The 27,309-nt window shown below is 41.7% G+C and overlaps 1 protein-coding gene across 3 annotated transcripts in view; it reads left to right on the top strand.

Moving 5' to 3' along the window:
* The window catches only part of KCNT1 (potassium sodium-activated channel subfamily T member 1), a 1,355,573-nt gene that overhangs the window by 181,182 nt on the left and 1,147,082 nt on the right, over nt 1-27,309 (top strand). For all 3 annotated transcript variants that reach the window (XM_069241642.1, XM_069241641.1, XM_069241643.1), the window contains exon 2: nt 12,846-13,007. In XM_069241642.1, the coding sequence (XP_069097743.1) occupies nt 12,846-13,007 (162 nt within the window). The remainder of the gene's footprint in view (nt 1-12,845; nt 13,008-27,309) is intronic.

Below are 27,309 nucleotides of genomic sequence, written 5' to 3'. Positions count from 1 at the left end.
GAATCTATACCTGTACTTTACACCTATACACAACTCCTTTTATTGGGATTCGCTACTTAAACGTCATAGCACACGAATACGCTGAGGGTCTTCCTCCACTGACACTCTAACACATACCTTATGCAAATACTTTCAGATTAAAGACAGCAATTGAAAAGCATCAGTAATAATTGTGCTTGTGGAATATGCTGTAATATGATTGGAAGCCTCTTTGCTTCTACGCATGTGAAATCTATGTTTCTGTAAAACATTAAAACAGTGAAATGAAAGGGAGGCTCGCAAGATAAGATAATAGCTTTTTGTATCAGGGCATCAAACTCACTCAATATCAGTGGTTTCAGATTCCAATAATGTTCAGATTTAATAAAACAGCCATAATCTATAAATTAGCAGTGTCAAATGTGAGTTAGGGTGCAGAATGTATGAATTAAGATTTTAGGGCTACATGTGAATCGAGTTGCATGTGAATTCGGAGTGAAAACGCCTACTTAAGGGAACTAGTCCTGTAGAAACATCCTACTGTAACCTATTTCCTCATATTTTCCAAATGGATGGTGTGTTCCATCCCTCCATCTCCTCCTAAATATTCCACTGTCCCTCCACAGATACCCTGGTACCACTGTGCCCGTTATGCTGAGTATTTCAGTCCCTAACTATACCCACCCATAACTATTTCTAGACCTACCTATATTTTAGTAACTCTCCTTTCTCCCCTACTCTTGCCCCTTTTCATGTTCTGTTGTACCATGTTACTTGATAATTTGTAGTTTTCTGGTGCATTTTTGTCGAGTTTCATCAGTTCTATATTTTAAGGTAATCCCTTTTCTACCTATTGAAAATCTACCAAGATCGAGTTTTTAACACGCTAATTTAGCTAACACTTAATGGAATGTATTTACATGTAGTCATTAATTAAATATAAACCACTTTAATTAGATAGTGCCCCTGCTCACAGGTTAATGTACAAATTTACATGTATTAATAATATAACTTTATAAAAACTCTTACCACACACTTAAGAGACCATGTTAACGTATAAAAAACATTGATAACAATATCTTACATGGTAAAGGCTATCTCCTACTGATTTATTTCTAAGCTGCTTGTATAGAAGATAAATACAATGGGTGGGGGGAAATATAATGAACATCTACACTCCAAATTCCATAACTGAAAAAATTGCTAGGAAGGCACAACTTAAAAAAGGTAAAGTTAAAAGTTTGCTGTGGTCTGTCTGTTTCCTTTTTGGTTGGCTGCAAACAAATTTTACATTTGGTTTGTACCAATCTGTAATAAAATAGGTGAGCTAATAGCCCATATGAATCTAATATGGCTGAAAATGGTTTTGGGTTGCAATGGGTTACAATGGGTTGCTTATGTTTCTGTTCAGAGACAACATGTCCCATGGAACAATTACTTCTAAACATGTAACACTACACTGTGCAAGCTGCTGAGTTGTGTTGCATTCATTTACAAAGCCACACAAATCAGGCCGTGGGTGGCTTTGTAAATGCCAACTAAGCCTTAGTGTTGTCCTTCCTCGCCTTGCATGACTCCCGGACGACACAAGTCTTGTGAGACCAATGAAATCAAGTGTAAAGGTGAATGTAGCATTATACAAGATTATTTGTCTTCCTGAAATATAACCAACCCTTAATTGGTGCATTTAACCAAGATTCCTATGCATCTCATATTCTATATGAGGTATTCTCTGCCTGTCCTTTATCACAATGAGATGCTGCAAAGGCCCAGTATGAAAAGAATCAGAATCCTTAAATCTACACATCCGTGGGTGGAGTCCTTTGCTTACTCCAAAAAACGCTAAAAGTCTGGAAACCTCCCGGTGATACCCGTAGTCTCTGGCTGTGGTCCCATCTAAGAGCTAGCTCTCAAAAACATAGATTGTTTTCTGAAAGTAGTCATATTTTAAATCAGCACTTATATCAAGAATTCTATGCAAATGATAGAGAAGCTGGAAGGTGGGACCTTTGACCCAGACATGGAAAATTTGGTGATATTTACAATGGCGTCACATCCTTCAAAGAGAAGCACAACAAAAAAGGAACTTTAGAAGGGCAGTTGCAGCCAATCCCACCAAAATACAACTTCACTTATTCTGGATCTTGCATGAATGTCGCTGCAACAGGACTATACCAGAAGAACTTGTATAAACAGATTTAACTGGGGAAACTGTAGATGGTGAATCTAACATTAAGTGGTTCTGTGGAGGTGGTAATCCATACAAAAGACATGTTAGGAGTTGGGCGTTTTGCTTCAGTAATATGTTCTTCATTTGGCACAACACCAATCAAAATTTTTCACAACTAGCAGAATCAACCAAGATCTTAAATTCCCAATGTCTGGAAATAAACACAAAACCGAGGTTTTGGACTTGAAGACAGAAACATCACTTGATTACATCCCTCTCTTCACCTCGCTCGTCTGAAGGAAATGCTCCTGCATTGTATGAGTTTATACCTCAGAAACCTTCGGGACAGCCTCTCCTGTGGACACTTCCTACATGTTAGAGAACAGTGTTCCAAAAAGTGCGGCTTATTTAAAAAAAAATCCTGCGTACTTTGTCAAAATCTGACGTCCATATGCATTACTCATTCACGGACAAAATTCACTAACGCCAAAAGACCAACACCATGCCACTTGTCTGAGTAATAGTGGTTTGTCTGAAAATGTCGGAAATCAAAGTTCTCATGTAAAAAAAGTGACATGTATGCACATCCATTCTAGACTTGAAATTGTGAAAAAATAAAAGAACACCCTGTTCAGAGAACATAGAGCTCCTTGTAAGTAAAGTAAACATGTTCTTAGAAGCTCTATTGCCATTATGTTCCAGTTACTGCCACATGACCTCTGATTCAGAGGTTGTGAGGATGGTACCAGAGGTGTCAAATGCAGGCCAGCGGTGGCATCCATCAGAACCTTGATCTCTTATTGCTCTCCTTTGATAGGATGTACATTAAAGATCTTCCTTGTAACAAACACAGGACATCTTTTATCCAATAATCAATTTGTTCCAGTGGTTGGCACTGGCACCCACTTTTAGGGAGCAAGACGTATTATTTCACATCAGACTTTGACCCTGAGCAAGAGAGAGAAAAGCATAGAAAAAGAAATAAGGAGGAATTGAAAAACTGGCAAATGGGGAAAAGCGGGATGAAAAAGAATTTTCCATAAAGATAAAGAGGAAGTATAGAATGGAGATAAAGGCAATAAGAGGTGGAATCTAAATTAGTCCTTATTATTCTGTAAATCCAGCGATGGTGATGTGTCAACTTTTTTTTGCTTTTAGCCACTGCCTTTAGATTAGCTCACTCCTGATCATGGGGGATTTGCTTTTACATTTTTAAACCAAGGGGCATATTTAAGATAGGTGGTGCTGCACACAGTGCAGCACCACTTTTCTTGCACCCTTTACTGCCCCCCTACCGCCACCCTGTGTGCGCTGTATTTAAAATACGGCACACCATGGCGCAGGGTAGGGGGCAATAGTGTAATTTTTTGTGACGCTATTGATGTACTCTGCATGAGTAGCTCCAACATTTTGGTGCTACTCCTGCAGAGTACATGGGGGTCCATTGTAAACAATGGTGTGCCCCCTTTTAACGCCTGCTCTGAGCCTGTGTTAAAAGTGCCGAAAAAAATGACGCATGGAAATTTGTTAGATTTCCTTGCGCCATTTTTTCAGCCATCGTAACAGGGGAACGCCCTCTTTGCATACATTATGCCTGGCGCAGGCATAATGTAGCACAAAGGGTTGCCAAGTGGAGCAATGCAAGCATTGCACCACTTTGTAAATATGGCGCCAGGATTTTGGCCAATTTACATTTAAAAAAATGACGTTAATCTGGCACAAGGAGGTGCTAGGGGCTCTTAAATATTGATCTTTCCAGTATAAGGCAAAAGAGCTGATTTACAGTTTGGTGAACAGATTACTCTGCTGCAAATATGTCAAAGTACTCGATTCCACCAACTTACAGTCTGCCCACCTGATTTAGACACGGGTGGACTTAAATGTTGTGTCAAAACAGCCCCTATTGGCTCTATCATTAGACAGCTTCCTTCAACAGCCCAACATAATAGGGGCTATCAGAGAAAATGCATTACACAGTCCATCCTATTTAAGGTGAACAGTGTGATGTCCTTATTTTTCTGCCTGTCACCACCATGAAAACTTGGAGCTCAGCGACAGAAGCAAAATAAAGACCTCAAGACTGTGGGAGTAAACTCCCAGAGTGAGGGGGCATTTGTTTTTTTTATTTTTCAATGACAACTCCCAATTTGGGAGTTTGTCTTTGAAAAACAAACAATTTAAAAAGTTTGGTGGATGGCCGACAAAGGTATTGGCGTACATTCGCCTAACCTCTTGAACTTAGAAGGGAACCACCATGATGGGGGTTCATTTCAATGTACAGAATTAACCACTGAGCCTAAGTTCTTTTCCAAATTTGGTGAAAGGTAGTCCATCAGGTTTGTGGAGGTAATGTTCCCTCCCACACTGGCTTTTCTCAATCTGCTACACCCTAAATCATCCCCTATATGTCACTTGATCGGGGACACCAGATTTATTTAAAATATCTCAAACTATTGTAACTATTACGTAAATGAAGAACTATGAAAAGGGAAAGTAATTCACAGGCTTAAAATGTGTCCTACGTCTTTTACCTGAAATAATTATTTTTAAATTTTTTTTTTTAAGTATTACATTTATGGGTGGGGTTAACCCTCCCCTTGTAGTCCCCTTCCTTTCTGCCTCTCCTCTATCTAACCACACCTTTTCCTCTTCCTCTAGACAAGCCCCTTTAACTTTGTTCCTGATCTTCAAAGACAAAGCTACAGGCATTTCTCTGTGACTGCATTCTTGCAGCCAATACCACTTGAATGTAGTCTATTATTTATTTCCCTCACAGCCATCTGTTATGTAGTGTTATATTTTGTTATGTTATTATATGTTATGCTGTTGTGTTTTATTATATTACGTTTTGTTGCGTTCTGTTATGTTATCAAATGTTATGTTATGTTATGTCATGGAGATCTGTAGAGTGCAGCTTCTGACCCCAGAGGGTATCCAGGTGCCAGAGCAGGAGCTTACATCTGGAGGTGCTCCTAGTTGAACATTCAGGTCTTCAGCTTCTTGCGGAAGTTGAGGAGTGAAGCGGTGGTCCAGATATGTAGAGGGAGTTCATTCTGGCTTTTGGGCTAGATGAAGAACAAAGCGCATCGTCCTGTCTTGCTTCTGCGTATGCAGGGGATTCGTGCGAGGCAGAGGGAAGTGGAACGCAGGTGTCTCGAAGCTTGGTATTGTTGGAGTTTTTGAGATACGCTTGCCTTCTGTTGTGGATGGGAAGCAGTTGGTGAAATTGTTCCTGGTGGTGTTGTTCTTGTCAGTGAGGGAGAGACTAAGTTGATTATCATCAACGTAGGAGATGATATTGATGTTGTGGGTTCTTATGATGCAGGCGAGAGGAGCAATGTAAATGTTGAACAGTGTTGGGCTGAGGGAGGAGCTCTGGTGGTGGTGAGGTTGGCACTGATCAATGTGCTTCCCAAATTGTACATGGGCTGAAGGCAGGAGTCTGAGAGTGATCCTGCATGGTTTGTCTGCATGATTCTGGGGTTGTCCTCTGTGTTGAGTGTGCTCCAACTTGTTAGGAGATAGGTGCTCCAGGTGGTGAGGCGTTGCATGGTGATCAGTATAGGGAAAGGTGCGGAAGACATTGTGACGCAAAGGGTTAATTAGCTTGAACAGTGTAGATGAGCGTGATGCCCGCCGAAGCCAGAGCAACGTGGAAGAAATTCACGATGTTCGCTTTCAAGCTTGTTTTCTTCTGACATTCCGTAGATAAACTTATTCGCAGCAGCATGTGTGAGAAACAGGCTGTGAAGGAGATTCAGTCTCAACCTTGAGAATGAGACCACAGTAAAAGATGGAATGAAAACAATGGTCAGGGAATGGCAAGGCAGCCAAGAGACATGTACTGATAACATAGCTAGAAAATACTGGAAAGGGATAGAATCCAAGCTTCAGGTTACTTAAACACTGAAAGGTGGGTGAGGGAATTGAAGCTCGCAGATGGAGTTGTGAAACTGTCATCTTCAGACCCAGAGCTGCCTCCCTGTTGTGCTGTTCCAAGACCGTGACGCTCTAGGGGGAGAGAGGTCCAAGCTGGAAGTAGAGGGCTTCCCAGCATTTCGTGGACTAAGTTAAGTTCCACCCAGGTATGAAAGGCTTTTGTTTCTCTGCTCTATTATTATGATTATTAAGCTTGCACTGTGTTTATAATCTGAAGAATTCAGGTCGTTTATATATTTTTTTCTTACTGAACATCGTAGTGTGAGCCTGCTACAGTAATTGAAACATGCATTTTAGTGTGCAAAAAATCAAAGCTTATCTGAAGTATTCAACTCGTTTATATTCTGCTTCCTGAACATCGTAGTGTATCACATTTTGGTATACAGTTATTCCAAGTTTATATCTGTCAATGAACTCTTTGCTCAGATGTATACATAGATGCTCTTTGTAGTGTACTTATATATAAATAGATGCTTTTTCATTGCTATTCTTATTCTGTCAATGAACTCTTTGCTCATACGTATACATAGATGCTCTTTGTAGTGTACTTATATATGAATAGATGCTTTTCATTGCTATTCTTATTCCACTATTGTTGATGTGCTAAATGCCTGCATTTACCTGAAATTCTAGTAAAGGTAAATTGTATTCATAATTGGCGTGTGGTCCTTCATTGAGCGTCCTTATTGACTTATTGAACAGGTGTCAATCAGTCACCTGGATAAGACGCATGGTGATGTCTTGAATGGTGGGTTGGGGTGTGAAGCTGGAGTATAGCATTTGAAGAAGTCTGATAGATGGTTGCAAAGAATCTGTGAGAGGGTGATAGTGTTTCTGGTGGCCATCGGATTGGTGAACTCCTTGACAATGTTGAAGAGTTTGTCTGTGTTGGAGCAACATTTGAGTCTGATCACAAGGGGTGCTTTCCTGGCTTCTTTGATCTGTGTGTGGTACCTCCTGAGGGTGGTTTGTAGGTGTTTCTGGAGGTGTTGTCTTGGCTTGTCCTCCATCTTCTTTCCAGCTGCTTGCAGTGGCGCTTGAAGTCTCTGAGGTCCTCAGTGCATCAGCATACTTGAGTGTGAGGTCTGTTCTGTTTGATTTTTTTTCAAGGGGTGAGGTTGGTGGCACATCTTGAGATCCAGTTGTTGAATGTGGGTAGGTCTTTCTGTAGGTTGTCAGTAAAGGTTGGATCTGAGGGCATGGGTCGAGTCTGATTCTGTTATGTTGCTGCAATTGTGGCTGAGTGTGATGGTCGGTTTGGGTATGTTGAGGTGGGGGGCATTGATGTAGAAGTGTATGATGGAGTGGTCTGTCCATGTGAGCGAGGAGTTGTGTCTGAAGGTAATCTTGTTGCTGGACATTAAGATAGGGTTGAGTATGTGTCCAGGGGCATGTACAAGCTGTGTCAGGGTGATGTTGAGGTTTCCAAGGAGGTCAGTGCTTTTTGGTCCTGGGGGTTGTCAAGATGAATGTTGAGGGCACCTAGCAGGACGAAGTCATTGGATCTTATTGCGATGGGGGGTCATGAAGTCAGTAAGGATGCTTCTAAAAGAGGTGTTGGTCTTGGTGGTTGGTAGGCAAGGATGCCTGTGATGGTCGTGGAGTGGTTGTTTTGTAGTTGGAAGTGCAGATGTTTCATGAGTGCAATCGGTTCATCCGGAGACGTGCTGCAGGTGATGTGTCCTTGTAAACGATTGTGAGACCTCTTCTTGGCTTGTGGAGATTGTTTTGGCAGATTAAATTGTATCCAAGGGGGATGAACATGGCAATGGTAGGAGTTGAAGACAGGCTGAGCCAGGTCTCGGTGAGGAAGAGGATGTCCGGGAAGCAGGTGTCAATGAGGTCCCAGATCTCAGTGGTGTGCTTGCAGAGGGATCTGGTGTTGATCAAGTAGACAACACTGGGTGCGGTGTGTGTGAAGGATGATGTGGGGGGAATGCATCAGGAGAAGCAGCAGTGAGTGCATGAGAAGGGAACAACTGTGTGATGTGGCAAAGAGGCAGAGGTGGTAGGGGCATTTGTTGTTGAGCGCTAGAGGGCTGGCAGGGCTGTAGGGGTTGGATGGTCCAACGTCCTGGGTGATGGCACGCACAAGGCACGAATAGGTGCAGACGGGCTTGCAGCTGGTGCGCCTTCGCCATGCTGGTGGCATGCATCCATTGTGTAACCGCCATTAAGTAGGTTCCAGGCGGGGCGGTACTTGGGGGGAAGGGAAAAGGATGGCCAGAAAAGCAGCAGGAAAAGGCAGTGGGAGAGGAACGAAGGAGAAGGCACACGAGGAAGCAGGTAAGGAGAGAGAGAGGAAGGAGGCAGGAAAATCATGAAAGTGGGGAGTAGGGGGAGCACAAAGACTGGGCAGTGCAAACCAGGCAAAATGAGCACAAAAGACAGAGGGAAAAAAACACAAAATGGGCAGAGGCAATAATGGGTACAAAAGGCAAAAAAATGAGGAGAAAAGAGGTCATTCAAGACGGGCACAGAGGCAAAAGAAGGCAAAAATGATTACAAGAGACGGGCACAAAAGACAAAATGATTGGGCAGCAAAGAGGGCACTAATGGGGCACAGAGCACAGGGATAGACAGGCAGGAAGAGAAAAGCGCAGAGAGGCGAATTCCGGGGCATGACGGCCAGGTCCGGAAGGCCTTAGACTAGTTAGAGGACCAGTCCAATGTACGTGGAAGCTGGGCCTAGGCATCTGTTCTCCAGCATCAGCACAGTGTTTTCACATTGTTCTACCACAATTACAGAGTTTCTACCTCAATTACAGGCTGCTAGGATACAGCTATTCCCTCCTCCTTGTTTGTGGCCCAGAAAGAGGGTATTAGAGAGGTGTAGGCTGGGAATATCGAGTTTAGAATATTGATGGGACAGAATATCATTACAGCAATATAGAGGGACAAAATATAGAAAGGCAAAGTTCTATGTGTTTTTTATTCCTCATTCATATGCGTAGTTTGTGGTATATATATAATTAGGGTATGTAGATGTGGAGTTTAGAATAGTAAAGCTTTACCTCCCTCTGTGCACTTACCTTCCCATATTGTGTCCCTCAATATTTTTGCAACAATGTTCTGTCTAGTCGATATTTGGGAATTGATATTCTGTAGCAGAACCTAGGGGAGAGAGTGGACCACTACACTGATGCTGGATGTGCAGAAATATATGCAAATCAGGAAGACATAGTGAGTTCGTCATTAGCCACCCAGGGTCGGCATTGTGAAAAGTTCAGGATTTACATACATTCATTTTACATGCACACAGCTCTCTGACCTGTGGGGATCGATAATTAATTTTTTAATGGCCGTGCATGTAAATAAGTTGCTTTTTATAATGATAATTATGCCCCATTTCATTTTGACTGCAAGCTTTACAGCTTTATGGTGAGCAGGATGGTTAAGTACTTCCGCATTACCTATCTAACATGACTTCATTCTCTCTAACCAAATAAAGGGCCAGATGTACGAAGCATTTTTCTAGTCGCAAAGGTGCTGATTCACAGAATCGAGCCGTTTGTAACTAGAAAAATGCTTTCTGGGATGTACAAACCCCAACCTGCAATTCGGTAACTTATTACCGAATCACAGTTTGGGTTTTGCGATTCGGTATTAGGAAGAGGCGTGCCAAGGGCGTCCCTTCCATTCGCAAAAGGGAAGGGGTCCCCAGTGGAACCCTTCCCCTTTGTGAATGCATGCAAAAACATTTTTTCAGAGAAGGCAGTGGTCCCACGGATCACTGCCTGCTCTGAAAAAATGAAAAGAAAACATTTAATTTTTGTTTTCAAAAGGCATTCTGTTTTCCTTTAAGGAAAACGGGCTGCATTTAAAAAAAAAACTGCTTTATTTAAAAGCAGTCACAGATATGGTGGTCTGCTGTCACCAGCAGGCCACCATCCCTTTGAGTGCCGCCCTTCCCAATGGGGTCGCAAATTGCAACCTACCTTATGAATATTCATGAGGTAGGTCATTTTTGCGACCCCACTGCGAATCGCAAATTGCGAGTCGCTAAGACTCACATTTTTCGAGTTGTAATAAACCGGACCGTCATACATGTGGCCCAAAATGTCTTAAAAATGCCTTTTTGAGTTAGGTAAGGTTTTGGGCGTACGAACAATAACAATTATGTATTTAGCAGAAATAAGTATCAACAATGTTATGCCTAAATATATATGAAGGAACGCTTTGTCAAAAAGTGATGCATAAGGGTCAATGGCGGTGCATAGGAGGCAACATCATGAAGGGACAGATAGGGGAACGAGGTGGGCCTTGACCATGCTACAAGGGACCTAAAGAGGATGACCTGTGCAGTGCAGCACAGGAAGTGCAGGAATGCTTCTGATTGGTTAGTTCCTAGACATGGAAGGAGATTGACTTCAATAATCTAATAGACTGAGCAAAAACTCCCAGGTTGTGTACCTCTTGCCTTGGAAGTGTGAACGGTGACCCGGAGGAGGACAACAGAAAGCAGGCTCTGGGGAATCCAATGGTGTGGAAGCAGGATTCGGTCCCCTGCTGATTAAGATGACACCATGGACGTATCCATATTTCAATGTTCCATTTGTATCCTGTGTGTTTCTACTGGTGACCTCCCTCACACACTTGGAGTTTCAAGTGTTCAATTCTGGGAATAGGATTTCCCCTAATACAGTGGGGTGAACAAGTCATAGGCATTCTGGGAGTTGCAGTCTTTGCCACTTCTTTTTCACCTTTGCCTGAGTGCTGCAGATTGATATTGCGTAACAATGTTGTAAAGCGTTCTGATACCGTTGGGTATAGCCAGCGCTATAGAAAACTCTTGAAATAAACAAATAGACTAATATAAATAACTAATTAAGAGTGATGAGGAATTCTAGGTCTCAAAATCAGCACAACAATTCTTTAAAATGAAGAGTCCTAAATCTAGACCTAGAATTTTGGGGAAGTATTTTGGACAGCACATGATAATAGTGCATTTAACTCATGGGAAACAGTATAATGTATTGTGTCCTAAATAAACCGCAGGTGTATTGCAAGTAACAGCCCTGGGATGATATTCAACATGTAATACCAAACACATTTAATAGTTGCCTATTTATGTAGCACGAAACTTGCTACAAAACAATGGCTAGCTGTCCACAAATAGGATTACAGAAAAGACATGGTGCAGGGGATGAGGAAGTAATTGGCAGTCAAGTATGAAAACACAAGTGTTCCCACAAGTGGTACAAGATAGAATTATTTTTGGGAGTAGGGTGACCACCTGGCATTGAGGTAAATTCTGGGCAGGACTGTAAAAAATTCAGGAGAAAGATTCAAAATTCAGGACAAAAATTCAGGAGAAAGGGTCAAAATTCAGGACAAAAATTCAAGAACAAACATCAGTTTTACAGACACACGCAAGATAGGCCATGCCTCACTATGTTGTCAGTGAATTTATTTACTCTTTTCTAACATAACACTATTAATTGACTATGGTCTTTTTTGTGATTGCCTCCCGGTGTGCTACATTCAGGTGTCACATTATGTCCTTGTCCAGTAGTAGATTAATACCGTTCAGTACTGCGGCAAGGCCATCGCCCCTACCCAAATCTACCCAATCTTTCTTGAAGAGAAAGCAACAGAAACATTTTGATTATGTTTCTGAACATTTTAATACCCCTAGCAAACAGTCTGTAAAACATTAAGGTAATTAACCTTGTGCTAGTTTAAACAAATTGAACAAAAACATCTGGCTTACCCCAACTGCCCATAGGCTTTCAACCTTAGCGCAGTCTCGGCTAAAGAGGGTCCAACGGGTACAGAATTCTGCTGCCAGGCTGCAGTCTTCCTAGAAGAGCTCTAATGGGCGTGGCCCTGCAGAAACTTCACTGGCTCCCTGTAGAGAAATGGGTGCCCTTTAAGGCTCTGTGCTATTGCTATCAAGCCTTTAATAAAGCCGGGGCTAGCTACTTGCATCGTTTATATCACCCTTCGAGGTGTCTGAGATCCTCAGGGTCTTCTTTGGCTGAAGTCACGCCTAGTAGGAGAAATCGAATGGAAGTCTGCTCTCTCAGCTGGTTGGCCTCCAAATTTGGAACTCTCTTCTGCTACACCTTAGGCAACCGAAATCAGAACTGTTATTTCAGAAAAATCTCAAAACATGGCTGTTTAGATAGGAGTCCAATCTTTTGGGTGCGTTCTCTTGTGTTATCTACCAAGTAGCTAGAACTTTTAGCGCTCAGACACCTCTTTGAGGTAGCCAAACACTCTACAAATCGCCTATTATCATTGTGATTAAAACTGATGTGCGTACTTCAACCTCTTTAAAGTGCTCTGCCCTTTGTCACCCTTATGGGCCTAGTTCCTGCTACACAAAACTACAGCTAAATAGACAGTTCTATGCGAATTAGCAAATTAGCTCATAAAGTTATCCTGGTGCCGTGTTAATTAGTCTGGATGACAGCCCAATACTCGTTGTCCTTTGACATAGTTTAGAATTAATTTGATTATTCCTGTCTCATTTTGTAGCTTCTGTTTTAGACGAAAATAATAATTCTATGTAAATGTTTTCTAAATTCTAAAATTCCACCCATCTTCAATGACTGCTTGCCAGGATGTCTACATTGAGGATGTCTGGTGAGATAAGTGCTTGAATCATGCATATAGGCAGCTAGATGTGTGACTAGGACATCAGACACTAGGGACACCTATGCTTGCAGTGTAAGTGTGTGTGAGACAGATGCAGCCACCACTCTAGCGCTGTTGTCCAGCTTGTGACCACTTCTCACCCTTCCTCTCACAGGCATTCCCCCGACTGCAGCGGAAGTGGCAGCAAGAGCGGAGTCATCCTGGACATCTCCTCCCTAAAGATGAACGAGCTGGAGACCGAGGTCCCGCCGTTACCACCTCGTTACCGGTTCCGGGACCTTCTACTGGGCGACCAGTCCTTCCAGAATGATGACAGGTAACAAACAATAAGCAATGTTGAAACTGCAGTGGTGGAGCACAAGTTCACAAGGCTGAGGGTTGCTCTATTTACAGGCTCTGCAAGGTTACGGTCGCATCAATGTACCAGTCGTCAGTCAGGTGGGCTATGTTGTATCACTGTCTGTGAACTTTTAGTAGGATAACCTTGTGTTGTACCAAGATTATATGAACCAGCCTTTAAAGTAACAAGGGAGCTTGCAGTAAATATAATCTGAACACTAGTGACATATAAAAGAATACTCTGAATGTATTATACTTTAGAAGCATAAAATTAGAGTTGTTGGGCAACTTTTGCTAGACGTACATGCGGTTAGCTTTTATATCTACACATGTATCTTTTGACATTTGATCTATCTGTCTGTGAGATACAGGCCCTGTTTTCTCCTTTGTGTTTCAAAGGCGGCATGATGTGTGACTGGAGCAAATGGCTAAATGTCATTAGGATATGCACACATTAGTTTTTTGAAGTGCTGTGCACTTGGTTTTTTATTGGTTGGTCTTTTTGGTGATCACACTAGGCGACCTTTGTGCAATAATTGAAAATTGTTTTGCTATTCTGTCCATCATCTGTTGTTTATACAAGGCATACAAATTGCAACTTTTTATCATTATTATTATTATTATTATTATTACTAGAAGTAGTATTAGTAATAGTAGTATGATATGTTATGGAGGCAATAGTAAAGGCTGGTGATATTGGAATGAGTCTGACGTGTGCTGATGATTCAGTAATGCAATGATGCTCTTGTAGTGTAGAACAAGTATAAGCATAATGGACAAAGACATTGAATATAAGAAAAAGATTGAAAGTGGGTGAACTAGAAATTATTGATGAAAGAGCATTTTATTTGTAAAATGTGATGACAATTGAATGCATAAAATTAATTTCACTGCTAATATAAATGGACCTACGATATCAAAAAGAAATGAAGTCTATCAAAATATAAAATTTGGTATCTAAAGTGTATTTTTGATTCTGTCATAAACACTTTTCAATGCGGAGGAGCTCCTTCCATCTAGCTACATGTTCTTCTGTGCAAGCAGTTCAATAACGAGTATCTTCATCCTCATTAAACGTCTATGAACGAGATCTTTTATTATTTATTATATTTCTCTTTTCATGAAATGTAATTTGTTATCAATTTGATATTAGGATAAGATTTGCTTATTAGTTTCCCAATGGTGTTCTGAGTTATTCGCCCCTGCAGAACCTAATCTTTCTAATCGCTAGTATATAATTAATATTTGTTGTTTCCTTCTCTAAATTGACACATATTCACAAATATTTAAATGTATGTAAATATGAAAAGGAAAGCAAGTCCAGATATTTAGGTAGATTGCTGTCAATGAAGCTGTAGTCAGATTTGGAAAATCTAAATGGTTAAAAGCCACAATAGAGTACAACTCATAATTGTGAAACTCCTTTACTTCATTTCAGGTCATAGTGGGGCTTTTTGTTACTCCCCACCAGGGCCAGCCTTGGCGCTGGTGGTGCCCTGTGTGAGAATGTTTCTTTACACCCCCAAATGACCACCTCCGCCACAGTATCCCTCACTACCACCCTTTAGCAGTGCCCCTCAAGTCTCAATCATCAATCTCTCACAGATGTCTATAACTAGTTTTGTAATGCCATTTATTCCAGTTTAGGCTGTCAGAGCACTTTACATCTCACACACATTACAAAGAGACAACCAATCATACGTGTACCTTGCAGAATGTATGCAGGTCTTTTAAGATAGTTAATAGTTTACTCTTTTATATTACGATTTTAACTTATAGACTGTAAGTACCTAAAGGACCTTTCTGACAAAAGCAGTAATCCACTGACCCATTTGCCTGATGTGCCCTTTGTGATCTGCACAGTACATGTTCTTTTCAGCAGGCACATTCACCCCCTGTGCTACCTTAAAACTTCCACTAGAGAAAAGTACGATCTCTCTCCAGGCAGAACATTCATCACTAGAGTTATCTTGGCATTTTTATTGTTGTCTGAATATTGCTGGGGGCAAGGAACCCTGCAGCAAGGGCTTTCAAAACTAAAATACACTTGGAAACACAGCGCCCCCTCCCTAAGTCAGCACCTGGTGCAGTGGCACCAGTTCCACCGCCCTAGAGCCGGCCCTGCTCCCACAGACTAATCCTAAACTCACGGGTACTGTTACAGTTACAAAAGTTATCCTCTGCTCACTCAGATCATCATTCGCTACATATAGCAATATTGAATTCAATGGAAGAGCCATTCTGAATTTTAAATTGTCTCATTTGTTTTCTTTTTTTAAGGTAAATCAGCTTTCTTGAAATCAGAAACATATGAAATTATATTAAAAGTATTTAATGTTAACTTCAAAGATAAAATTTTAAGTGTACAAAGAAATGAGAAAGCTGTTTAACTTTTTAAAAGTATTGGGTGGTAAACAAGATAAAAGGGGAGGAAAAAGAGTTAAACGAACAAGACCAATAAAAAGAAGAAAGGTACAATTTATATTAAAAAACTAGAAAAACATTAGTTATATTTAAAAACATTTAGTAAAATTTGAGATGAAGTAAATCAATAACAGAGAAAGCAAACCGTTTATGGTGGCTTACAAATTTTCAGATAAAGTACAATTAGTAGATTTGCAAGCAACTGTATCAAGATAAGAGGTCAAAGGTAACCAATACACATCTCTATTAATCGAGGGACAGCATGAAGAGGTAAATGTAGTATCCAGCCTATGGCAGAGGCAAACATTATATCACCAAGCTTTATAGGAAATATTGGAGGGATTTTTCCAATTGAGGGTAATTTGCTGAAATGCTAAATCTAACATAAGATCTAACAACCTCAAGTTATCAACATCTGAAGGAATATCATCAGAACAAATACCTAACAAGAGCACAGACAGAGTTAATTGGGATCGCAAATGAAAAACTGAGGTGAGCTGACACCAATTTTTCCCAAAAAGAAGGCAGTAGGAGGGCATTTGAAGAGGATATGCATAAGATCTCCATTTTTTGTGTGACATGACCAACAATTTGAAGTTGAGGATATAGAAATGTTGGCTAAGGTGGAGGGGGTAAGTAAAATCTATGATAGAGAAAAAACAATTATTGTGAAGTAGAAGCCAATCTAGAAATTTTATATGACCTATGCCATATCTTGTTCCAGAAAGGAATAGTCCAGATATATCCAAGATCCAATTCACATTGAGATTCAATTTTATATTTAGGCCTTGTCAAAAGAGGAGAACAAAAAAGATTTTAAATATTTGATGCCTTGGAAAAAGAGGTAAGAAAGGAAGATAAAGAAGAATCAAATCATTAACATTTATAAAGCGCGCTACTCACCCGTGCGGGTCTCAAGGCGCTAGGGGGGAAAGGGGGGGTTATCGCTGCTCGAACAGCCAAGTCTTTAGGAGTCTCCGGAAAGCGGAGTGGTCCTGGGTGGTCCTGAGGCTGGTGGGGAGGGAGTTCCAGGTCTTGGCCGCCAGGAAGGAGAAAGATCTCCCACCCGCCGTGGAGCGGCGGGTGCGAGGGACGGCAGCAAGTGCGAGGCCAGCGGAGCGGAGGGGGCGGGTGGGGACGTAGAAGCTGAGGCGTCTGTTGAGGTATTCCGGTCCCTTGTTGTGGAGGGCTTTGTGTGCGTGGGTGAGAAGACGGAAGGTGATCCTTTTGCTGACTGGGAGCCAATGCAGGTGTCTCAGGTGTGCGGAGATGTGGCTGTTGCGGGGTACGTCGAGGATGAGGCGGGCCGAGGCGTTTTGGATGCGTTGCAGGCGGTTTTGGAGTTTGGCGGTGGTCCCGGCGTAGAGGGTGTTGCCGTAGTCCAGGCGACTCGTGACAAGGGCGTGGGTCACGGTTTTTCTGGTGTCGGCGGGGATCCAGCGGAAGATCTTGCGGAGCATGCGGAGAGTGAGGAAGCAGGCGGAGGACACGGCGTTGACTTGCTTGGTCATGGTGAGAAGAGGGTCCAAGATGAAGCCGAGGTTGCGGGCGTGGTCTGCGGGGGTCGGTGCGGTGCCGAGGGCCGTGGGCCACCAGGAGTCGTCCCAGGCGGACGGGGTGTTGCCGAGGATGAGGACTTCCGTTTTTTCAGAGTTCAGCTTTAGGCGGCTGAGCCTCATCCAATCTGCGACGTCCTTCATACCCTCTTGTAGGTTGGTCTTGGCGCTGGCGGGGTCCTTGGTGAGGGAGAGTACAAGTTGGGTGTCGTCGGCGTAGGAGGTGATGATGATGTCGTGCTTGCGTACGATGTCGGCGAGGGGGCTCATGTAGACATTGAAGAGTGTCGGGCTGAGCGATGAGCCTTGAGGTACGCCGCAGATGATCTTGGTGGGTTCTGAGCGAAACGGAGGGAGGTAAACTCTTTGGGAGCGGTTAGCGAGGAAGGAGGCGATCCAGTCCAGGGCCTGGCCTTGGATCCCGGTGGAGCGTAGGCGGGTGATTAGGGTGCGGTGACAGACGGTGTCAAAGGCAGCCGAGAGGTCGAGGAGAATGAGGGCGACTGTTTCACCGTTGTCCATCAGGGTTCTGATGTCGTCTGTGACTGAGATGAGGGCGGTTTCCGTGCTGTGGTTGGTTCGGAATCCGGTTTGTGAAGGGTCGAGCAGGTTGTTGTCTTCCAGGAAGGTGGTCAGCTGTTTGTTGACGGTCTTTTCTATTACCTTGGCTGGGAAAGGTAGAAGAGAGATGGGGCGGAAGTTTTTCAGGTCGCTTGGGTCAGCCGTAGGTTTCTTTAGTAGGGCGTTGACTTCAGCGTGCTTCCAGCATTCGGGGAAGGTAGCAGAAGAAAAAGAAGAGTTGATGACGGTCTGGAGGTGCGGGGCGTGATGTCGTCGGCTTTGTTAAAGATGAAGTGCGGGCAGGGGTCCGAAGGGGCGCCGGAGTGGATAGAGTTCATGATGGATTTGGTTTCTTCCGTGTTGATGTGGGTCCAGTTGTTGAGGGTGATGTCCGGGGAAGCGGGTTCAGTGGTGTATGGTTGGGTCTGGTGTCCGAAGCTGTCGTGGAGGTCGCTGATCTTGCGATGGAAGAAAGTGGCGAGGGATTCGCACAAATCCTGTGAGGGCGTGACGGCGTTGGCGCTGGCTCTGGGGTTGGAGAACTCTTTGACGATGCTGAAGAGTTCTCTGCTGTTGTGGCTGTTTTTGTCTAGTCTGTCGGTGAAAAAGTTCCTTTTGGCAGTGCGGATCAGGTGGTGGTGTTCGCGTGTAGCGTTCTTGAGGGCGGTCATGTTGTCTGCGGTGTGGTCCTTGCGCCAGGCCTTCTCAAGGGCACGACAAGTTTTCTTTGATTCTTTGAGGGTGTCAGAGAACCAGAGAGGTTTTTTGGTGTTGGTCTGTCGATGCGTGCGTTTGAGGGGAGCAAGGTTGTCAGCGCAGTTGGAGATCCAGTTTGTGAGGTTGCAGAGGAATGCAACGCCGAAGAAGGTGGGAGAGTTGGAAATGAAAATAGGGTATCAAGAATAATATTGATAAGGAGAAGATATTTAGGCATGAAGGATCTAGGGGAATTAAATTGTTGTTGGAATTGTGAAAAAGAAATTGGAGTGTCATTAGAGAATAAGTCCTTGACCCATGCTATACCTTTTTGTCTCCAAGACTTCCAAAATAATGCCTTTTTATTGATAGCAATGAGATTATTATGCCAAAGTGGGGAATTTAGAAAAGAGGAACAGGTGGCAGATGGAGATTGTAGAAGATCACAAGTATGTTTAAGAAGCAGGGAAGAAATCTTTGAAATATTCTAAGAAAAGGAAACCACCTCTCGAGGAGAGAACTGTAGAAGAAAAGAACAGTCAATATCCAACTATAAGGGGGTAACGGAGAACTTGACAAGGAAGTCTATCTAGAAACTTGCCACAAACAAAAAGATTTATGATAAAGTAGAAAGTCAGAAAAGTTGGCTCTACCTTCCTGTTTAGAATGACGAAGCTGACTAAGAGAAATTCTAGGTTTCTTATTGTTCCAAAGGAATTTAGATAATCTTGAATCAAGTTGTTTGAAAAAGTAGCAGATAGAGGGATCGGAATCATGGATAGAATATATGGAATAATGGGAGAAATCATCATTTTGATGAAGTCAAGACGACCCCACCAATATAAATATAAAGGACTCCATAACATAAGGGATCTGTCAATCTTTTCTAAACAATCAGAAATATTTGCTTCAATGGACTCTTTAATGGAAGAGGTAAACCAAGTACCTAAGTATTTCATCTTAGACATATTCCAATGAAAGCCAGTAATAACAAACGGATGTCTAAAACAACATTTAGTTAGAGGAAGGATTTCAGTTTTGTCCGAATTTATCCTATATCCTGAGATCAAGGAAAAATCTGCTATCTCTTGGAGTAGAGTCGGTATCGAGAGTTCAGGATTCAAAATATATAAGAGTATGTCATCTGCATATGCAGAGAGTGTCGAATATTTATCACCATATTGGAAACCCTCAATTTTGATACTGTTTGGTTCTCTTGTAAAAGGACCAGGTCTGGATTGTATTAAGCTAAACTGGATACAATTCTCTGCCTTTTTATTGGATTAATAAAACCCTTGACATTCGAAGAAATAACTCAGAATTTTACATCGCATAACCATATAGACAAACAAAAGGTCTTGTGAAATATTTAACTGAAGAAACATATAAGCTATAGGGAACAAGGATAGCAAAGGGAAGTAAGAAGGAAGGGAAAACAGTAAGATAAAAGATAGAAGATATTCAAAAAGAAAAGACAGTACATGCCTAATAATGACGACTGTAAAGACATACCTGATATGAATGAACAGTAGGGTAGGGGTGGTGACAGCACAGGGTGAAGACGGCACAGCAAGGAAACGGAACGCACCAATGGAGCAAAGGTAATAATCAGGAGCAGCTCGCGTGGCTGGTGCTGGGTGGGGTGCGGGAGTGTGGAAGGGGCGCGAAGGGCACGGGGAAAAAAATAATGAAAACATTATATTTTTTTAAAACTGCTTTGCTCCTGAGTCGTGCTCCTCTCCCGTCACTGCTGCAGATACACGCCCTGTGCCAATCCTAATGCTACCTAGAGCAGCGTCAGAATTGGCTGGGAGTGCCCAGCCAGGACGTTCCCAGGCAGACTGGGAGCCTGTACAGGCTGGAGAAAGCACATGTGTGTTTGGCCGGCCCAGGACGGCCGGCAAAACACGCAGGTGCTCTGAAGGGTGTGCAAAGTGCACTCCCCTCAGCTTGTCACCCCTAATGCCTGCCCCTTTTACATGGAGAGGATAATAAATAGAGTTTATTATGCTTTCCATGTAAAAGGATTTGCAGCGGTTGCTGCTGACGGGGGGTGACGGTTCTCCGCCCATACGGAGGAGCCACCCCTTGTAATAATACAAGAAACACCAGGAACATGTAAAAAATAAACAAATAAGACATATGATAACATTAAATATATAAACTGCAAATGAAGGACCATCAGCTGCATATCAGTAAATAAGAGTTTACGGTGGGCATGGTAGATGTGAATGAGTCATGCAGTCAATGTGCATGACTCCATGTAGCTTATAGATTGCATTCATAGAAAATCTTTGATATATCACTTTTAACAAGCAGGGATGGAATAACCCAAAAGGAGCTCCCAAATCATGAAGTTGTGGACAAAGGTCAAAAAAATATTTTCTTCTGGCTGCTGTAGCTTTTAAAACATCCTGTGAAATGAAGGTCTTGCTTCCCTCCCAGGAAATTTACTTTTTTGGATTGTGCTGCGTTAAGAACTCTTAATAAGTCAGTTAATTCAAGAAAAAAAATGATCACTCCTTTTGGCTTAGATAAAGAAGAAGAGTTCTGGGGGTGTTGGCCTAAACGATGTGCCCTCTGAATGTTCAATACTGTAGAAGATGGTAAGCCCACTAACTGTGGCAAGAATGAAGCAAAATAAATGACATCTGGTCAATTTCTTCAAGATCTTCTGGTAATCCATAAAGGCGAAGATTATTTTGTCTGTTTCTGTTTTCAAAATCTTCAAAAAGTGTCTTCAATGTTGCCACTTCCTTCTCCAAAACTTTCATTTTATTTGTTTCGTCCTGTACATCATTAACTCTTTGTTCCAATGCAGAAACTCCCACTTCCATTTGAGACCATTTGTTGTCTACGTTTTGCATCCAAGAGTTAGTTTCTTCAATAAATGGACATTTTGCACGTATTTGCACGTATTTTGTCATGCACAGGTTCAAAAGAAATCGGTGGAGGAGATTTTACAGGAGAAGGAGGGTCTTGTTTGACTCTCTTATGAGTAGTTGTAGATATAGTCTGAGAGATTTTAGGCGAAGAAGAAGATGACGAAGACATCTTCGACGCAGCAAAGATGTTGCAGTACAAGTATCAAGCTTTGAAAACTGTGTTTATCAGTGGGTGATAACTGATGTAAGAGAGGTTACTTTAATTTGCCCATATGATGCAAAAAACCTTTATTAAGGAGGAGAACAAAAAAGGAACTCCATAAATATATTGTCGAAACAGTTTTCTTGTATTAGGTATAAGCAGCTGATAAATATTATTTAAAAATAGTAAACAAAAAAAAACTTGTGGAAGTCCCATAAATTAACAAGAAGTTACATGGCTCATGTGAGGGCAAGAACAAACCACTCACTGAAAAATGGAAACAGTCTAGTCAGGTGTACAACTTAGGTTAGTGAATACTTAGATTAAAGATGGCTGCAGCCATGAGGAGAATTTGAAAAATCATGTTAAAGTCTTAAAAAGGAACAAAGGTGGCTTCCAAATAGATTATAGTACTCTCCAAATCCAGTGGTATTTTAAAAGGTCATTCCGCCATGAAATGTCATTACGAAGGTTCCGGCAACTGAAACTTGTCCAATGATGCACGGTGCTCTGTCTTCAGGACGCCATCTTGGCTGGCGGTCTGCGCGCCTCCCATCTCCTTTGTTTTCTGAGACGGGCGATAGTGCCATGTTTAATTGCTGTCGATTTTTGGAAAAGTTTGATGCATTATACCTGATTATAGTGTTGCACTAACAGTATTGGGAATTTTGCATGGACTGCAGAATAAAGAGAAATACATTGGAAATTGAACTTTGTGCGTATGACAGATTGTGGTGCAGTAACAAATTGACTGGGGCACCTACACATTTATAGGTACTGACTGGAAAGGTTAAGGGGCAACGACAATCAAATCAAAGCAAGGTAATTTCATGTTACTGGTATTCCAGCCTCAAATTACAGCAAAGACAGATACCAAAACTCTACAGGCACTGCAGTGGTATGAAGATACGAGCAAAACAAAACTAGATTCAAAGGAAGGGTAAGAGCAAATCAAAACTACAACAGCTGCAAAATCACAGCAAAGTATTGAGTGTATATTCATGCATATAAAATGAACAGACACAACACCGTGAAGTAACAGAAGGGACCAGAAGCAGCAGTCACAGGCCCTGGTAGAAGCAGGAACTGCAAAACAGGGTGATTTAATCTGTCAAAAGTACAAAGTGAAGCAAAATAGTTGGAAATGTCAATCAATGTGATAACAACATTGTGTTTCATATTAATTCAAACTAACATCTACTGCAAAATACAAGCTAGGCACGTTGCAAGCAGTGTAGAGGGACAGCAGTGCCCAGGAATTGCAGTCACTGGGCACTACAAAGCGCAGTATGTTACAAAGTGACACAACACTGCAGCAACCCTAGTGATGTGACTCACCAACCATGACACTCGCTATTGCAAGTGCCTTTCTCGAGGTGAACATTTTTCTTTTTTTTGCAAAGAAAGCATGTGTTTTCCCTCCTCCCTCCACAGCCCACCCAGTGAGCCCTATAACGGTTGATAAAGATGTAGGTAAAATTAAATGTATGTAACTAGTTTGAGCTGTTGCAAATCTAATCATACACTTTTAAAGCTGATGCCAATCAATATACCCGCAAGAGATGCTGCCATGAATGAGCCAAGAGCCAATTCAGTTTGTGGTGTGCACTATGTAATAAATCAATGGTATTTGTTATGGGTTAGCTGTATGGCTGATTGAATTATAGAGGTGGGCGGATTGTGTAGACAGAGCATACTCTGTAAACTGAATTATTTCTGCTCCCAGTTCTGTCGGTTAAGAAAAGTAAGGCATAGAATGGTAAGGTGATTTTTCGCGGATTACACGGTTTGGTCAAAGGGGGGAAGCAGAGCACATTTCCTTATTTCACTGATTGCAATAAAACAATGAGCCATACCTGGTCCTATCCTTACTCTTACACTCATATGCAATACCACAAGCATCCCTAACTTTCTAGAACAAAATATTAGTGTTTTCCTAGGTTGAGAAAAAATACTCGTCATACTTCTGAATAAACATAGTTTTTTCTACACCATTTCATTGATACAGACAGACTTCTGCAACAGGTGCTGGTCTGTTTTCATTGACTTCTGGTCTATCAACTTGGTGTACCCATGATGTAGATGCAGATGACAGCTTGCGTGTCAAAAGTATGATTTATAGGTTTTCAGATCAGGTCAAAGCTAGCATCGAAGCTGAGGTTCCTAAGATGCCTGAGCTGAGATGATTTAACCCTCTAATAGTCCATGGGTCAGCCCAATGGCCCTGTTGCTTAAGCCAAACCCTAAAGGGGGAAACCCTGACATGAGGCTCTATGGACTACAGAGGCCTAAATGTAGTCACTAAGACTGATGCTCATCTAATACTAGAACCTGATGAGCTCACAGACAAGTGGGGACTGCCGGCTACCTAAGTGTACCAGGACCTGATGAGCTCACAGACAAATGGGGGTTGCCAGCTACTTAAGTGCTTTTCACCAGAGTTCAGGTTACTGACAGATATCTCCCACCCAAAGAGCTAAAGAGGGAGGCCTGCCTTTTGGACTCCTGAAAGCCACTTTCAGTTTAGAGTGATGCCTTTTAGATTGAAAAATGCACCTTCAACCTTCCAAAGGTGGGTGAACAGAGTTCTGTCAGGTTTGGAGAGTTTCAGTGCAGCATATCTAGACAATATTGCTGTATTTAGTTTCACCTGGGACATGGCCCACCTGAAGAAAATGCTTCCGCTCCGACAAAACAGAATACAGTGATTCCTTCAGGGAAAGCTTAAAGCCCAAGCTTCACTGGCAACGTGAAACACATGGTGATAAAGAAATATCTATCTATCTATCTATCTATCTATCTATCTATCTATCTATCTATCTATCTATCTATCTATCTATCTATCTATCTATCTATTTACAGATGACTATGAACTGGGAATGATATAATCTATTTTTATTGAAGTCACTTATTTGAAACTACGAATTGCTATTAATATCATGGCAGGAGCCATCTATGATTAATTGAATTAGACTTTGAATTAACTGAAATCGTACTGGAGTGTTGTAATCAAGAGTGTAACAAATGTGCGCAGAGCGTTTTACTCACTATCGAAGAAGGCAGTATAAAAGCCATGATGTTTTCGTAATAGGCTAGCGGTAACAGACTAAGGGCCATATGTACAAACACTTTTTCCCATAGGCACAGAATGGGGACAATTCTTTGCTACATCTGGGCCTAACTCACTTGATAAAGACATAGATGTTGAAACGTGTTGTGAAGTCTACTGACTGTCTGCCTTTACAAATTAAAGGAGTTGGTTAAATGAGCTTCTGGGAGTGCAGCACTTTCTTTTGTGGATTTAATATTAGGGTTTGGGCTTACCCCTTCGTCTGCACCAACAGTTTGAGTGAGTCACTAATACAAGACCAGCTGTTTTAGAATTCTATCAATCTATCTGTCTATCTAGCTATCTATATATATATATATATATATATATAAAGTCACCACTAGGTAATTATAGTTAGGACCTAGTTTCTATAATTTTTTGACTTACCTATATCTTTGGTGCCGCTTGACGAATCTTCACGAATATAGATATTTATCCAAATGTATCTTTTTACTTTGGTATAATAGTAAAGTGCCCTCAAAGGTAACACAGTGTGAGCGAGTAGTGACAAGGATGATTGTTGATGCTCATGTGACATAAAGAACAACACATAATACGCTGCTGAATAATTGAATGAATAGTTTTAACAAAAGAGGACACCAGTATCAAGTGTTCTGTTCGTAAATCCACAGTAAATGACAGTCATAAGTAAAATACGTTGTCGTTTCGAACTTATAGGGACTTCAATTCTGGAAAGAGTCTCTAAGTGTCACGACTTCAAAGTACTTGTAGGGGAGATATCAATCATAAGATATGATGCAAACAAAGATGTTGCGTATTCCCATTACCCTAAGATGTGCTCATCCCACAACAGTACCTTGATAGACCATTTTAATGAATCTATATGAACTCAGACCTAGAGCAAGTTAAAGAAAAACAAAAACAATAATAAAAAGCTAATTAAACAGTACTTTGATAATTAAACACCTGAGAGTGCCTATCTAAAGAAACCAGAGGCAACAACTAGCTGGGGAGAGTAAAGTGTAAAGTAAAAAAAAACAGCTAAAATGGAACAGTAACCATTAATTGAACAACAGGGAGTGCCCATCTAATAACACCCTCGGCAACAACTACCAGGAAGGAGTACCACAGCGGGCACTGTGATCTCTTAGGCATTCGTTTTTTTTATCTTAAATTAAAACAAATCTGACCTCCAGTTCTACTGATTTGATTTTTGTTGTTTTGGTGTCAAATAATTTATTAAAATTCAGACTATTTTTCTAAATTGACATGGGATTTTTCTTTGCTGTATTTTGAATTTATTATTGTTTGTGTGCTGCATAAATACTTTATATATTGTCTCTAAGTTAAACCTGAAAGCTTTTGTGGCAAGATACCAGAGGGTGAAGCACATGTGAGTTTAGTGAATTTTGTGGTGCACCATGACAGAGATGTTGGCTGTTGATGGGGCAGGGTTAACATGCCACTCAACCAAAAATCTGATTTCTCGCACATATTTATATATATATAACACAATATATATGAGTTTATCAGAATGTGTTTTGTGTTGCCAGGAAAGCTTAGAGTTTAAGCTCTCTCAGAGGGAATCATTGTATTTTGTTGTTAAGTTTACCGCCTAGGTTCCCAGGAATACAATGGGAAAAGTCACAATTGTTCTAAAGCCCTGCAACAGGCAGGGCTGACCCTCAAGGCATCAGAGCAAGTAAGTGTCAAATAGGGCAAGGCTCAGCTGTGTACTTGAGCCAGCAAGCAGATGGAGGCCATGCACAACCTTTGGCTGTGGTCTGATCCCTGAAGAAGCTGAGGCCCTACTTGTTTAGGACTCATTTCATAGGAAAGATGGCCCACAGACCTCTCAGGTGGCTAATGCAGATGAGAGGAGAGAACCCCAAATTGTTGAAGTGGGACATTTTTTACTGGGTCACAGTGGAACTCAGACTTGTGACTGACCATGCCAGTGCAGATGGCATTTCCAGGTTCTTCCACTTAGATGATAAGAAATACCAAGGTGCAGGTAATGACTTGTTATTTTTCATCTGGAGGGGGGGGGCATGTATGGAAATTTGTCTTTTTTGCATGATCACCCACAATGGTTTGGATTGATCCTGCTGGTTTTTCAACTCTGAGAGTGCACAGAGGCCTGCCAACCAGACCTCAGTGCAAGTTCTCTGACCCTCAAAAGTGCATGTTTAATTGGCTTACAGCCAATTTGCATAAGGTAACCTACTTATAAGTCCATAGTTTATGGTACCAAGGCTACCCAGGGTCTTTAGATTAAAGTGTCCATCAAGGGCTGCAGACGTTACTGTGCCACCATGAGTGTGACAAAGTAAAACATGTCTCCCAGCCTGCCACTGCAGACTGGTAGAGCAGTTTTAAACTGCTAACTCGACTTCACCAGTTAAACTAAGACTTAAGTTCAGACCTTCCTTTTTAATATTTATATAAGTCATCCCTGAGGCAGGCCTGCCGAGCCCTAAGGCAGGGTGTTGTATATTAAAAAGTAGGACTTGTATTTTTATTTGTCCTAACAATAAAAAAATCCCAATTGTCGTTTTTACTGTTGAAAGGTTAGTAGCCCCAATGGCAAGTACGCTGGTTACATGCTGACAATTCAGCTGTGCTAACTCTTGAATGTGACTACTAAAGTTGGTACGTCAAGGTATCAAAACAATTGTTAGTTTGAACCCGAGTAAATGTCCAATTCACATTTCATGTAGCTTTTTAAAAGTTGTCACTCTATTATCCAAGTCTTCCAGTGGCCGTTTACAGTTGCTGGCCACAAGACAGCCTTCTGCCCTCCTGGGAAGAGATGTAAAAACTCCCAGGGAAGGACACAATAGAGGTTTGCCACTGGACAAGGTGTTACCTCTCCCTAGAAAGAA

The sequence above is a fragment of the Pleurodeles waltl genome, chromosome 6 (assembly GCF_031143425.1).
Source record: "Pleurodeles waltl isolate 20211129_DDA chromosome 6, aPleWal1.hap1.20221129, whole genome shotgun sequence".
Classification (NCBI taxonomy): domain Eukaryota; kingdom Metazoa; phylum Chordata; class Amphibia; order Caudata; family Salamandridae; genus Pleurodeles; species Pleurodeles waltl.
Note: the sequence above shows the minus strand (reverse complement) of the source record. Positions and strands in the feature narration are given on the sequence as shown.